Source organism: Haemorhous mexicanus, chromosome 1, assembly GCF_027477595.1.
Source record: "Haemorhous mexicanus isolate bHaeMex1 chromosome 1, bHaeMex1.pri, whole genome shotgun sequence".
NCBI classification, from domain to species: domain Eukaryota; kingdom Metazoa; phylum Chordata; class Aves; order Passeriformes; family Fringillidae; genus Haemorhous; species Haemorhous mexicanus.
Window position 1 is genome coordinate 96,186,492 of NC_082341.1, and position 15,186 is coordinate 96,201,677.

The window sequence follows — 15,186 nt, forward strand, 5'->3', positions numbered from 1 at the left end:
CAAAGCTGGACATACAGTTCATACATCTGAGTTTAGTGTCAAATACATAAAGTTACAGCATACCCCATTGAAAAACTAGTAAAAGTTTCGGGTGTAGCCACCCTTGCCCAGAAACAGTTCTTCACCGAAAAACAGAGACCATTAAAAAAAAAAGAGTAACCCAAAAATTCTATATGAAACCATATGTAAATAGAGAATTTTATAAACATGCTGTTACCTGAGGAGGCTCAGTGGGAGAACTTCGAGGTGAACAGTTATTTTCATCAACCTTGATCTGCTCATATGTACGCTTCCTCACCTTTCTGTCTCCATCTAAATGAAAACAAACACAGCAGTCAGGGAAGTACTATTTCAAACAGGAGACAGAACCTTCGCACACTCACAAAATACTTACACAAAGCTTGCCTAAGTTGTTCTAATACATCATTTTCATAAACAGACCTTTCTTCCCAGATAGACAGCACTCGGCCAAGGTGTTTCTTACAACTCTCATCAGACTCACTGTTACAAAGAAAAAAGAAAATATCAGCACCAGGCAGAAGTATAGCACTGCTTTATAATCATTTTTCACAGAAAGACCTTCACAGATCTTAGCAATATCCAAGCATCGGAAGTCAAATAACCTCAGAAAATAACAAATTCACATTTTAAAGAAAGCAAAGACCAGTTCAATGTGCCCGAGCAAGAAGATCGGAAAAAAAAAATAAAAAGGCCTACACCCAACTCTTTTGTTTCTTCAACCCATAAATCTGCAAACACTTAGATTTATGTTGCTTCAACAGCTGTGTATCATTGTGAAGATAATCCTGTATCAAGACTCTAGCTTCCTCATGCAATGACATTAGAGGCTGCTGGGGAAAAACAAATCATGCAACACCCAGTAATGAAAAATGCCAAACTGTTGAAGCACATAAACACAGACAGTAAGCAAGTCTTAGTTTCTTCTTGGAAGGCTGTTAGCCTTCCAAGGCAAAAAGGGACCGAATGCTGATGAATTTACTATCAAACTTCATCCAACTGTAGTAAGACTATCCAAGATCCCAAGAACACTGAATAAATGAAACTAAAAAGATTTCAAGTACAGAAATATCACAGGAAGACTAGATGAGCCAGAAGACATCAATTGATGACTTCTCTAAAAGACCCTCAAATGCAGTGTGAAAGACACTGCACATACAAGTTTACTGTACCTTGAAACATGCTTAAAAGCCTCCACTATTACAGGAGCAAAGTCTTTTGTAAATTCTGGTCCTTTCCTTTTGCTGTTCTGTATGACGTCATTGGCCAAGTACAGGAATGTCAGCTTCCTATTCGGTTTTGCTAATAGAAATAAAAATTTAAAATAATTAGAAATTTTATTTCCTTCAACTAATACCTATATATCCAGGCTTATACTGTATACAAACACCCAGTCCCTCACACCCAAGTGTGTTTTTCCCGTTTTCATTACTGCTTACACCATTTCACATTTTCAGTATTTTCATGTGAAAGATTTTAGTCACTCATTGGGTTTTCACTCCCTTCTGCTCTCTTTGTTCAAGTTCTTCTTCCTTCATAGTATGACATAACTTCCACTTAGTGCTATCGCAAAAAAACAAACAGAAAAAATCTCCAGATATTCCAAAGTGTTCTTCATCCCCAAACCATTTTCAGGTGTTTTCCTGAGCCTTTTATGATTCCTGTTTGGCGGCCTTAATGGATTTCTTCCAAGTACTTCAGCTTTCTTCTAAGCCTACTTAAATTTCTTACACTCATGTATATTCTGACGAGGCACTTCACAGATCCACAATCATTCATGTGAAGAACCTCCTCCTTTTCAGTCTGAATTTCACTCAGTCTTACATAACCACTCCCCATTCTTACATTTCAGCAAACTGAACAGTCAATCCCCTAGTCAGTGTCCCTGTATCACTGTGATACTCCCCCTCCTCACCTCTGAATTGTTAAAACACTCATGTGCCAGCAGTTGGAATAGCACAAAAATTTTTTCAAAAACCACTTTCAAGCTCCTGTGGTGTATCTCTTCTCCAAGCACCTTAAGTAGCTCCCCGCCCGCTCTCTCTTAATGTGCAAGCTTCTAATTTACAAGCTGCTTCTCAAAATCTATTCCATGTTTTCTCAGTGCTCCTACCTGGATATTTTCATTTATACTTCACATAATTTTCATTGCTCTGCAAGTTTACTGGAGCTGAAACTCTTACTGTAACATTTCTACCCTTGGTTAACACCAGAATACCATTACCACCACATAATCTCAATATGTACATTCTGATTTTAAAAAGAGGTTTCTCTTGAAAGACAAGTTTTTTCTGCTCTCTCAAGGAAAGCAGCACTGTGGTAATGACAATCCAGGATTTCTTATAATTTATGCAAGCAAATGTGATTTGATTTTGTTACTTTCTACTCCATCCTCTCAAAAATGCAGAACTACCACCCTCACATATAAAGAGAAAATTCAATGTTTATATGCTTTCACTCTAGGGAAATGCTTTTGAGAATAAATTTTGAACTACAGAAAGACTCCTCTGAAGGATTTCTCCTTGAAGTACTGAATTCTTTCCAGTCTCTTGAACAGACATAACTAACAAGTTGGGAGTTCTGGATTGACTGGGGAAAAAACCCTCTGTTAAACGTAAAAATACACTTCGCTTATAGTCAAGGTAAACTAGAGAGTAAGAAACAACAATAACAAAAAAAATTAGCTTGGAAATGCTGGACACAAGGTGGACTCAACAGAGTCTGCTCCAAACAGTGAAGTCACCACATGCAAGCACATAGGAAATTAATCTTTTTCAGTCAAAATCTGGCTAATCTATAATGTAGGTTTTATAAACTTGTGCTGCTCCATTTCCATATTAAAATCTGACTGATGATAAAACAACACATCTCCTATGTTTCACATAAATCAGAGTTCTGACACCTAGCAAATTTTGAATTATTCAGAGAATGTCCGAAAGCACATGTTGTTTCCTAGGCATGATCAAAAAGTAACTGAAGTTTACCAAAGATGGCCCTGCCCCCTCTCTCAGTTCTTAAATAACTGGGAATTAGGATTCAAAATCTAATGAAGCAGGCTGTTCCCCACCCTATATCCTCTGGAACTTCATGCAGGATAGGCCCTTATCTATCCATTTCATCAGAAAAAAAACCCCATCATTTTTTAATCCTCAGTGATGTAACCCATTTGTGAGAGACCCTAACTTTCTTCTTTCCAATAAACAGCCAAATCAACTGGGCTGGCAAAGACACCAGATGGATACACAGTGACATGAAATCAGGTAATGTTGACTCTCACAAAGCCTAGACTTTATCTATTCACTGCAGTAAAAGATTGATGCATCACATTTGGTAAAAGCATCCTAAACTGCAGAAAGTCACTTTCAGGCTTATTTCCCCGAGTATTACCTTTTCAGCTTCCTACTACAATTCAACATAAACAAAGCTGTGCAGAATGAACAAAACTCACAGATTCTTGTCCACTACTAAGCTATCTGTGCCTTTGGTTGAGAATTTTAGTGTTCTACCCTTATTATTCACAAGGAAAATTGTGAAGTAAAATTTAATTCCTCTTGCTGCACAAAATTCCAAAGGTAAAAATTATGCATAGTCTTGAGAAGTGCTCCCTCTCCCTTCAAGACTTACATACTGGTCTACTGGCACTCTGCCTTACACATGAGACTGAAGCGCAACATAACCTCTGGCAACCTGACCTGAAAACATTATATTGCTAGAATGACTATAAATTGACTAGTGATGTCTGAAACACAAATTAAATTCAGGATCAAACAGATCTGTTTTGGAGAAAGAACTATGTTAGAACATCTCTCTTCAGTAGCAGTGAAACTAACTTTCCAGCCTGGGGCACTGATGAACCTCAGAACATCAAAAAGGATCAAGACAATTTTTGAAGGTCCTCAACACATGGCAAGACTAATAGCAAAAGCATTCTAGCTGTCAAAAGAAAATGAAGAGAGAAAACCTGTAAGAACCTAGCCTGAAGAAGGATCTGCAAGGCACACACTGCCACAATGTACAGTGTTAGATGTAGCCGTCTCTGTACGCTCTGCAAACACAAAACTGCCAAGAAATCATCCGTGTTGGATTTAGTCATCTCTTCAGAAGTTCTGTGCAGTGTTCACATAACTCCTCTGCTTGTTGCAGCTAAATTCACCATTTAGCCACCAAAGTAGCTCCCTGAAGCATTGGATTCTGAAGTATTTTAGTATGTCAACAGTGCTGGTTGGTATAAGAGCCATATTATGCATATTACTCTTAAAGCATCTTCAATGAGACTACATGGGAATGGCACCTTGCAATTAAACTATGTCTGTACCAAAAATGTATCTGACATGTTTAAATGCCAGTGAATATTCTTCAGATAATAATGATATTTTGCCAACAATTAGCATACTGAGACAACTGCAGTGGAGACAACATTATCAAGTCTTAGTTTTTGGCAATGCATTCTTCTCAGTAATGCGTTCTTGTTAACCCTGCCTAGGTATGCCTGATTCTCTAACAGTTCAGTACTAATGCCTGACATTATCTGCTTTAATTCAGAAGACTTAGAGAACCCCTAACACTAATGAGCCACCACTTTAGCGCAAGTAATTAGCATTTTACCCTGAAAGGCAATAAATCAGTAATTTTCACCAAGTTTAGCCCAGGCAATCAATGTCTGCACAATCACCTGTATTTGTCTTCTCCAGGTTTACCTCCTGCATTTAAAAATTGACCTCCCATGAAGATAGCTAGAAACACACCCATTAGTTTCATGCTGTTTTACACCTAGCGCTAAGACATATTTGCTGTTGTAGATATAATAGAAGAAAATACAGAAAAGCACACAAGAATAAGAGATTTCACTTACATCCAACTACAAGTGTAAAGACTGACTGAGCATCCGAAAATGTTACATGAGGTTGTGGCTTTCTACAGGCCAGCTCTGCTGTGTCCACTAACCTTGAAAGAAAATACCACTTAACAAAAGGGTTTGAAACAATAAGCATCAGTATGTTAAAATCTCACAAAAGTTATCAGCCCTAAACATTTCATTAGCATACTTAAGTTCTCTAGTATGGATTCAAATAAAGACTTTGCTAAAATGCTTTTGAATTACTTTTGTCTATAAACATGCGGAAGAGTTTATGAGTGCCACCCCTCCTCCCAAAATCTCTGGGACACTTTCTCACAGCATGCTTCACACCTTTGCAAGAGGAGCTCATGACATCTCTGTAAATACCTGACAACCTTTCAAGCTTTTTATTACAAGACCAAACATTGTTAAGTCAAGCAGCACTGAAACTTGAGTGCAAGATCCCTGATCCTTCACACTGCAGAGTGCTAACCTGGGTTTTTACACAAGCTGATTAAGCAGAGTATCTTTGGTAACAGGACTCTAAAAAGCCACTTGAGAGACTGCCACCAGAAAAGACAGTTTAAAAACAACATAATCAATAAAAGGCATGTTGTACAACAAGCCTTTAACCTTAAAATTCATTAACCTTACTAAGCATTCCACCATGTGCAGTCACCTGGTGAATTTTACCAAGGTTTGATAATTGCCATGTTTTCTCTTCAAAGAGGGAAATGGGACTGCCCACCGAATGTGTTCAAGGTTTGAGGGTCCAAGTATTTTGACTGGGTTCGGAGACTAGTAACAAAGGGAACACAACACACAGCCACTGCTGGGAATAAGGCCACTAGCATCAAATTACCACAGGAATGCCAGAAAGCTAGTCACAGACCAAGGAAACCATTCCAACATACACTGCAGAAGCTTCCCACTGCACTTAGTGCATCCTGAACTACCTGAACATACGCAACAAACCAATTCCTTTCATTGCCTTACCTGGCTGGTAAAATGCCAAGATGGATATGAATCAACTGCAACAACAGCTCCAGCATAGTAAAAAGACCCTACACTTAAGTATTCAGAACCAGAATGGTAAAAGACATGCAGGTTTGACACTACACAACCCAAATACAGTTGTTTTATTTAAAATACTCTTATATTGCCACTCTGCTGCTCCCAACTGCAGATCATTTTGTAAATCATGTACACAGCAAATAAGTTTTCCTAACTAGACTCAACAATACTCATTCATCTGAAGTTTTGCCAGTTTGTTGCTCTCCAAACCTTTTGGCATGGATGGGAAGATTGATGGGGGCATAACCAGTGAAATCCAAAAGCCATAGCTTTGCTTCTTTTAAATAAAAGAAACAAAAATTATTTATTCTCTCACACTGTTCAAGGGCACTATACCACCACTAAGTAAAATAATTTTACAATCACCAGAAAAGAAAGATTCCTTCTCCTGCAGAAAAAAACTACACTACATGGTACAGAAAATAATTGCTTTAAACCAGCAACTTGTTTTCTGTGATCCACTTCCCATCTTCAAGGCAATATATTGCAACCGCTTTTGGCTGTAACTGTGCTCCAGAACAGCTAAGTATTAGAGTAGTTCAGATGCAGTACAACTTTCAAATCTGCTTTAAGTGTTGCTAGGCCTTCTCAATTTACTTACTAAAATCCTCTATCTTCCAAATTTCAGCAGCTGCCACAACAGCCAGTAGCTTCAGAAAAACATATTTCATCAATGCCAACAGCTATACTGGATGAGGACCCAAGCTCCAGCATATGTCCCAGTAGCAGAAGCTGTAGACAAACCATAAATAAGCAAAAAAGATGTAGTTTCTTATATCACTGAAAGACTTCTACACCAGAAAAAGCAACAAAAAAAAAGTGCATAATAAACTGGAACAGCAGGTGAACTGGCAGAGTCAAGCACTACAAATACATCTCCGAATAGCAGCCCCGACGTACCTACACAAATGTGGCTCTCCTAAATGCAATACACAATGGCTCTACTGACCTAGATAAGGTGCGCAGGGAAGACAGTGATCAGTGTGGCACGGCTGGGGTAACAGACGACAGCCTAAACAAAAGGTCAAGTGATTAAGGAGGATGGGGGATGATCACCATCAGTTTCTGTTACTGACTTATCATTGAGATGCTGTGTCGGGCCCTGAAGAAACAGATACTTGAATCTGAAATTAGGTTTAAAGATACAATACAACAGTGTCCCGTGAAGAACCAAGACTTGGACATGATGATCCCTGTGGATCCCTTCCAACTCAGAATATTCTGTGCTTACTAAAATATCACTATGAAATAAATACTTAACAAGTGACAGAGCTGAACCTGGAAAAGCTAAGAGAAAATTAGATGACAGGAAAAGATTCTTGTGGACAACTAACTGGAACTCAAAATAACAAGTCCCATACTACAAACTTTTAGCAATTTTGGGTTTTCTCCTTTTTAAAAGGAGACATTTTAACCAAGTACAGCAAACTGCACATTGAGCCTACTGAACAGGCAGTTACTCTTCACCCTTGAAGGCAGATGCTTTGAATTACAGAACTGAAATTTTTCATTTCAAAAAATGAACTAACATGTAGCAAACCTTTACAGTTGCAGAGCATCCTGAAACTGGGGAGCAAGAGATGTATGCAAGCGAACATACCTGACTTGCAATCAACAAAAAAATAATTCCCAAGAGACTCTATCTCAGAAGAGCCCATTCAAAGGTGTTCTTCCTAAGGGGTTTCCCAGCAGCCATTCAGTGACTGCAGGCTTATGCAACAAATTTGTATGTTATGTCACTACTCAGTTTAAAAAGAAACCCTGTAAGTCATTCCCTTTATGGATACACAAAACTACACAGGGTCAAATGGGCCCACCAGTTCCCTCTTTAAAATGACTGAGGTAATCACAAGTTAATTAATTATTACTACTTAACCACTTAAATACTGAATAAGCTTATAACTCCCAAGTAATTAACTATTTAAGAGTTACATTTCATAGCTCTGAAATCTAGCTGAAGCAGGATCATTTCCCTCAGTACACGCTTTGCAAGAAAACCTGAGGCACAGTACATGAAGGCATACTGAACTGATGATCCATAGGGATGCCAGAATATGGGACCTGACCACTGCCAATTAATCCAAGTAAACAGAAAGGCACTAACATATTATGCTGTCTAAATTATATGCAGATTTGAAAAGCTAATCTTTTCATGTCTACTCCAATGTGGCATAAAGAAAAAAAGATTATTTTAAATATAAAAGAATCAGAACCAAACATTTAGGAAAGAAAGATCTCTGATCTTAGGACTTGTCTTTATGAAGAGCTAGAGACATGTTCAGAAAGGCTCATGAAAGCTCATCTGACACAAATGATCTTTTACCAAAACTGAAAGCATCCAGAAAAAACCATAATGTCATTGTACTGTGTTCAACCCAACTAGTTATACAATGTTCCTGAAAAGCAGTAGGCTAGAAGGAAGGTCTGGAGAGGGGGGTGACAATAAAAAAGGGGATACAATTAAAGGAAATAGAATCTAGAAATGCAAGGTTCCATCTTCAGTTCCAGGACATTACTGGCTAGCAATAACAGCTGACAACGTCAATAATTTTGATATCCATATTCCCCAAACAGAGGTAATTTTCCTCTTAGGTAGAAGAGAAATCATGTTTCTATGGTTTGAATGACAGGCAAGTCAGGAGCCTTAAACTTACTCTAGTTATGGCCTCATTGCCAATATCCTACTTTGTGGTGTTTTATGCACTCGCTTCACCACAGGACAGTTGTTTTCTCCTCTCATCCTTCCCATGCTGTCTGCTTAGAGGACTACTTCCACCTTTGGGGATTAGGCAACATCTTACAAATCTGTGCAGCAATTAGCCAGCAGTTAGTATCAGGTAAATGCAAGCTAACATTTATGAAGCTCAGATATTTTAAGAGATAGAAAATGAAAATACATCCTATATATATTAACTATGGCAGCCTCAAATGAAGCTTCCTATCTTCCAAAATTAAACACTTCACACAGGCCTAAAAGTCCAGAAGGGTCAGGACCTTGAAAGCAACTAAGCTACTGCTAGCACAGGTAGAGTTTCACACATGCTTTCCACAGACCTTTGAAGGTCGGCATCCAAAGAGAGGTCACAGCAAAATCTTACTCTGAAGCAGCAAAAGCAGGACAACAACTTCACAAACAAAGCAAACCCAATTATGGCAGCTACTCTCACCAAAAGCTCGAAAGAAGGTTGTTATCCTTGCCTCTCAATGCCAGGTTCAGACACATAGCCCAGGTTTCAAAGATTTCATTTCTCCAGTGAGTCACCCAGCACAAAAGGAAAATTAAAGTTAAGGACTGCCCATTAATATCACAGATTACTATGAACTAATATTGTGCATGACAATTAAGATGAGCAACCAAACCCTGTGTCTATTTCAATTAGTTTAAGATACCTTCCTGGTATCATTCAAAACCTCTAACATTCATTTTTCTTGATTAGAAGGCCCAGAAATGTGAAAAGTTTCAGACACAGGTGGGAGATCCATTCATTTGCTCCTGGAACAAAAAAAGCAAGCCTGCAACTAACACAATGAAAATGTGCTTGTGTCCTAAAATGGAATATTGTCACCAAGTCAGTCTTTCTTCAGTCAATACAAAAAAGAATTTAACTCATGCCTCAAAGTTCAAAAGATAACAAATCCTAGAAAAAAAGTATTTTAAACAAAACCACAGTAGCCATATTACACGGAACTCAGTGGTTCCTTCCTCTTTCATAAGTCCTGTCATGGCTTAGTACTGTTTTTCTGCTCAATCTGAAAGATTGAGACTTCTATTTTTCCCATTAAAGATCCACATATTAGTGAGGCTCCAAAGGAAGCTACTGTAAAACAGCATCATTTTGTAGATCAAAGCAGAGCTCCAGTAAGTGAGTTTTCTTTTTCTTAAATGAACCAACTTAAGATCAAGTTATTATCCAGTCAGGTCAAATGCCATTTTTCCCTTTCACTCCCTGAACCACTGCCTATAGCTGCAAGTTCTTTCCAGTTAAATGGAAAGCCACATTAGCATTTAAGTCTGCACACTGATCACAGCTAAAGAAACTCACGTTTTTATTATGTTAACATTGGTATTAACCATCTGGCAAAACCAGGAAGTAAAAACCACTCTGGATACATTACACTGCTCTTCCCTCAGTGTATTCCCATCCTCATCTGCCCTTCAAGAATCGTTTCTGGCAATAAAACCTGAGCAAACATGGAATTCAAATAGTATTACAGCTAACCATCACTACAGACGATGAAAATTAATACGCAAAAAGGCTCTGTCTTGAAAAAGCTGTAATTAATATTAACAACAAAAAGCCCTAAAACCCTGGCTCGCCGGATTCCTTCCGGTTTCCCACTTTCCTTTCTCCTTAAAAAACGGGAGATAAAACACAAGGGGCAGGCTCCTCAGAGACATCTCTCTATGTGGAGACGGAAAAATAGGAAAGAAAAGAAAGGAGCGAGAGGAATGGAAGAAAAAAAAGGGAGAAAAAGCACCTGCCAGCCCACGGTCATCAAGAAACGGAGACCAGACGTTTAACGCTGGCCCCAACAGTTCCGCTCTCCCCAGGCGCTCAGGCCTATCCTCGCTCTCTCCCCGCCCGCTTCCCCAGCCCCGCAGGCCGCGCAGCCCCGCCGCCCTCCCTCCGTCCCCCCCTCCGTACCCTGGGCAGCCGCACTCCGGAGCGGGGGCCGCCGCCGCCTCCTTCCCGGACCCGCGGCCCCGGGGCGCCTCCGGCGGGCCCTGCCCGGCCTCCGACTCACCTTTGCGCAGCTCCCGCTCCCACACGCTGACGATGAGCGCCGAGTGCTTGCGGTGGTGGATAAGCCACAGGCTCAGGGTTTGCACGCTCTGCTGCGAGTTGCTCAGCTCCGACAGCTTCCGCTCCAGCGCCGCCTCCGAGAACGCCGACATCGCTGCACCGCGTTGGGCTCCGCCGCTGCGTCCCGTCCCGGCCGGGCCGCGCTCAGTCCCCGCCTCTCGGCCCCGACGAGGGAGGAGCCGACGGGCGATTCCCAGCCCTTCCCGCCTTGGCGGCAGCGCCCGGCGCCAACAAAATGGCGGCGGCCGAGGCCCGTGGAGAGCCGCGCGGCCCCGCCCCCTGCCCCGCCTGCCCTCACTTCCGGCCGAGCGCGAGCTCGCGCTGGGGCGGGGCGGGGCGGGGCGGGGCGGGGCGGGGCGGGGCGGGGCGGGGCGGGGCGGGGCGGGGCGGCGCGGCTCGGGAGTGGGATCCCTCAGGGGTGGAGTCGCTCGCGGGCGGGATCGGTCCGTCAGCGACCTGCCCTGGAAAATAACATAAAAACGCAAGTGTAAATTTGCCCCCAGAAGGTAAGGCAGGCCTCTCGGTTTCTTTCACCCAGCAGGTTAAGAATAACAGAATCGTTTTGGTTGGAAAGGAGCTCTGGAGATCATCCAGTCAAAACCCCCTGCCAAGGCAGGGTCACCTGGAGCAAGTTAGACAGGAATGTGTCCATGTGCGTTTGGAATGTCTTCAGAAAAGAAGACTAAATTAATTCCCTGGGCAGCCTGTTCCAGTGCTCTGCCGCCCTCACCATAAAGCAGTTCTTCCTCATGTTGTGGTGGAACTTTGTGTGTTTTAGTTTGTGGTCACTGCTTCTTGTCCTGTCACTGGGAGACACCAAAAAGAGTTTGAGACCATCCTCTTGGTACCTGCTTTTGAGATATTTGTCTGTATTGATGAGATCCCCTCTCAGTCTTCTTTCATTCAGACTAAACATCCACAGCTGCCTCAATCTCTCTTCATAAGGGAGATGCTCGAGACCCCAAATCATCTTCGTGGCTTCCACAGGACCATCTCCAGCTCCTCATCTTCCTTGTGCTGAGGAGCCCAGAAGTGTACACAGCACTCCAGATGTTCCCTCACTAGAGTGCCAGGATCCCCTCCCGCCCTCCACCTGCTGGCAGTGCTCTTCCCAATGCACCACAGGATGCCACTGGCCCTCTGGTGCCGGCTTATGGTCCTCCTGTCACCCACCAAGATTCCCAAGCCCTTCCCAGCAGAGCTGCTCTCCGCTGCTGGTACTTGGGGTTCTTCCTCCATAGGCACTTACTTACTTACCATACACTTGTGTGTATGGTATTTCACATCTGCAGGTAGACACGTAGTCCACAAAGGTGTCTGGCCACATTTCTAAAAGTTGTCTCTTTTATTTTTGATTTCTGGCATTAGCAGTATCATGTGATAGAATTCCATTGTTCACTGACAAGATTGTGTGCAAAAATGCTTCATCATTGTTTTTGCTCCTTAAAGCTTCATTGCATTCTTGCTACTTCTGCTACTTTGGAAATAGTGAATTAAAATTATTGTCTGCTTACCTTTACATTCTTTTCTAGATTTTCTATTGTATCATCTTCAGTCATTTTTCAAGGATTCTCCAAACAGGGAAGGTACTCTGTGCTATTTAACATGAGTAGCATTCCTGATCTTGATGTGAGCATTTCTAGCCTTCCCTGCTGTCCATCTGAAAATCACTTGACATAATTTCTTACTTTCAACAATGCCAAGTGGCTGACAATTTCAGAGAGCTATCTGCCTTAATTCCTAAGGTCTATGCTGAATCCTATTTCTGTAGCTAATAATTATGACTGCAGTTGTCACTATTTTTCATTTTTCTATAAAATTGCATGTGTATCAATTAGAAAAATATGCATATACTTTACTCTTAGGACATCCTGACAATGGCTAACTATCCATCCTTAAAATGGAACATTCCTATGACCTTTTACACATCCAGTTTGTCCTCATCAAACAGCAGAACGCTAGTTATGAACAAAAATATTTGTGGAGTATTTTAAAGAATAACAGAGTGGGTCAGGTTGAAAGAACCACAGTGGATCATCTGGTCCAACCTCCATGCTTAAGCACGGTTATCCCTGAAACATGACACAGGATTGTGTCTGGGCAGTTCTTGAGTATTTCCACTGAGGCAGACTCCACACCCTCTCTGGGCACTCTGTTCCAGTGCTCGGTCACCTGCACAGTAAACTTCTTCCTCATATCCAGGTGTAGCTTTCTGGGCATCAGTTTCTACCTATTTGCTCTTATCCTGTTGCTCAGCACCACTGAGCAGAGCCTGGATCTGCCTTTTTGACAACCTCCCTTTGGATACTTACAGATATTGATGAGGTGCCCTCTCAGTTTTCTGTTCTTGAGGCTGAGCAGGCCAAGTTCTCTCCACCTTTCCTCATAAGAGAGATGTTCTAGTCCCTTAATGACCTTTGTTGTCCTCTGCTGGACCTGCTCCAGGAGCTCTGTGTCTCCCTGGTACTGAGGAGCCCAGAACTGGGCACAGCACTCCAGACGTGGCCTCACCAGGGCTGAGTAGAGGGGAACAATCACCTCCCTTGACCTGCTGGCAATGGTCTTCCTAATGAATCCCAGGACACCACTGGCCTCTTGGCTACAAGAGCCCTGTTGGCTCATGGTCACCTTCTTGTTCACCAGGACCTCCAGGTCCTTCTCAGAGCTATTTTCCAACAGCTCAGCCCTCAGTCTGTCCTGGTGCCTGGGGTTATTCCTCCCCAGGTGCAGGACCCTGCATTTGCCTTTGTTGAATTTCAAAATGTTCCTCTCTGCCCATCTCTCCTGTCAAAGTCCTTCTGAGGAGCTGCACAGCACTCTGGGGTATTGGCTACTCATTACAGCTTTTTTTTTTTTTTTTTTTAATTTCATAAAGGTTTATCCCTATTTCATACCTGACATTCAGAGAAGGTGTCCCAGTGGATTGTTTTTGGGCAATTTTTCTAATATTTGTTCTCAGTGAAATCTTCCCTTTAAACATAAAACTTTGGTGAGGGTGAGGTGGGAGTGTTAGGAGGTTTTCATGTGAATTCTATTTACAAAATCATCCATAGAATGAGTGATTTGGGGGGGGAACTAGAAAGGATTTTGCAAAAATGCTTTTGACAGAGAAATTTTAATAAGTTGCACAGATCCCTACAGAGTTATCCACTGCCTTTTGATCACCATGAATGAAAGAATCTGTAACATACTGCTATTTTTGCTATGTACAGCAGAGGACACTCTGGCATTAAATGGAACTGACCAGTGAAGTAAAATTAAGACAGAGCTAGAGAGCAAACATGGATGCACCCTTTAAAAAACTGAAATATGAATGTTAATCTAGTAACCAACACCCAAATAGCATTTCTTGGAGTCATATATATTCTATTGTTACCAGGAGAAACTTTTGAGCAACTATGGAAAAAGAACTATTTCTTTCACACCTAAGACTAGAAAGTATGCAGCAACAAACAGGAAAATTTACGTGGTAAATCAAATTTTAAAAAAGGAAGAAAAGAAGGAAATTGGTAGAGAATTTTAATAATGTTTGTAAAAATGTTGATTATTCCTTCCTAGATAATCAGAACATTTTACAAAAAAAAAAAAAAATCCTCTGAGACTGGTATTTTTTTTAATAAATATATTTGAATACTGAGAGATTTATCTTCTGTGTTATATACTGTATAATGAACTACACTGCAAAATAGAGATTTCACTTTTCCCATACATTTTTGTAACACATTTTAAAATTATAATAACGCGTATTTACATCAGTAAGCTAATTTAAAAGCTATGCATTATCAGATCAGTGAACAGAAATCTGCCACGAGACTTCCTCAAAGCAAAGTGACTCTCTGACAGGAAGCGTGCACAATGGAAGGTTCATTTGTTGCAGAGCTTGGAAAACCTCAGCTTTCATTTAGAAACAGGTCATACATTATTCACCTGCCTTTAAAATTTCACCCACACCCACAGGGGCGGAGCTGTCAACAGATGTCAAGTTTTCTCCAGCCCATTCCTGAGTTCAGACTGCAATAGCATCTTCCCCCTGAATTCCTAAGAACTAAGTTCTGTACTGCTTCCCTTCTGTCCGCTGTGTTCTCCTGCTCTGGGAGAAAGGAGCCACATGCAAGTGTAAGACAATAACTGCAAATAAATTACTCAGTTGATGTTTTTGTAGAACATGGGACGCTCTAGGTAGCTCAGAGATGTAATTATAGCCACCAAGAGGTTGTACAGTACTCTTACTTTATATGAAGGTTTCAGGTTTTTTGTTTTCTGTCCTTAGTATTATTCTATGCTTCACTGGAGTTTTTTAGGAACCTTTATTTTACACTACTACACAGAGCAGTAAAACAATCTGTGTATATACTGGTTTCCTAAATATTGCTCATCAGCTATGTGGGATTTGAGTTAAAACCAGCTCTTGCACCAGAACAGATCAAATCTTTCTCTGTATGAGTTCAGCCT

General features: G+C 41.2%; 1 protein-coding gene across 2 annotated transcripts in view; it reads right to left on the reverse strand.

The window, feature by feature from the left end:
* Nucleotides 1-10,980, reverse strand: part of RPRD1A (regulation of nuclear pre-mRNA domain containing 1A) — a 43,471-nt gene extending 32,491 nt beyond the window's left edge. Inside the window, exons 1-4 of one of the 2 annotated variants that reach the window (XM_059856859.1) lie at nt 10,676-10,980; nt 1,191-1,320; nt 395-501; nt 218-312 (exon numbers count right to left, since the gene is read on the reverse strand). In XM_059856859.1, the coding sequence (XP_059712842.1) occupies nt 218-312; nt 395-501; nt 1,191-1,320; nt 10,676-10,826 (483 nt within the window). In that variant the 5' untranslated portion in view covers nt 10,827-10,980. Of the gene's footprint in view, nt 1-217; nt 313-394; nt 502-1,190; nt 1,321-6,530; nt 6,638-10,675 lie in introns of those variants that run through there. The other variant, XM_059856864.1, reaches the window with a different exon arrangement.
* Nucleotides 10,981-15,186: the final 4,206 nt, after the last annotated feature.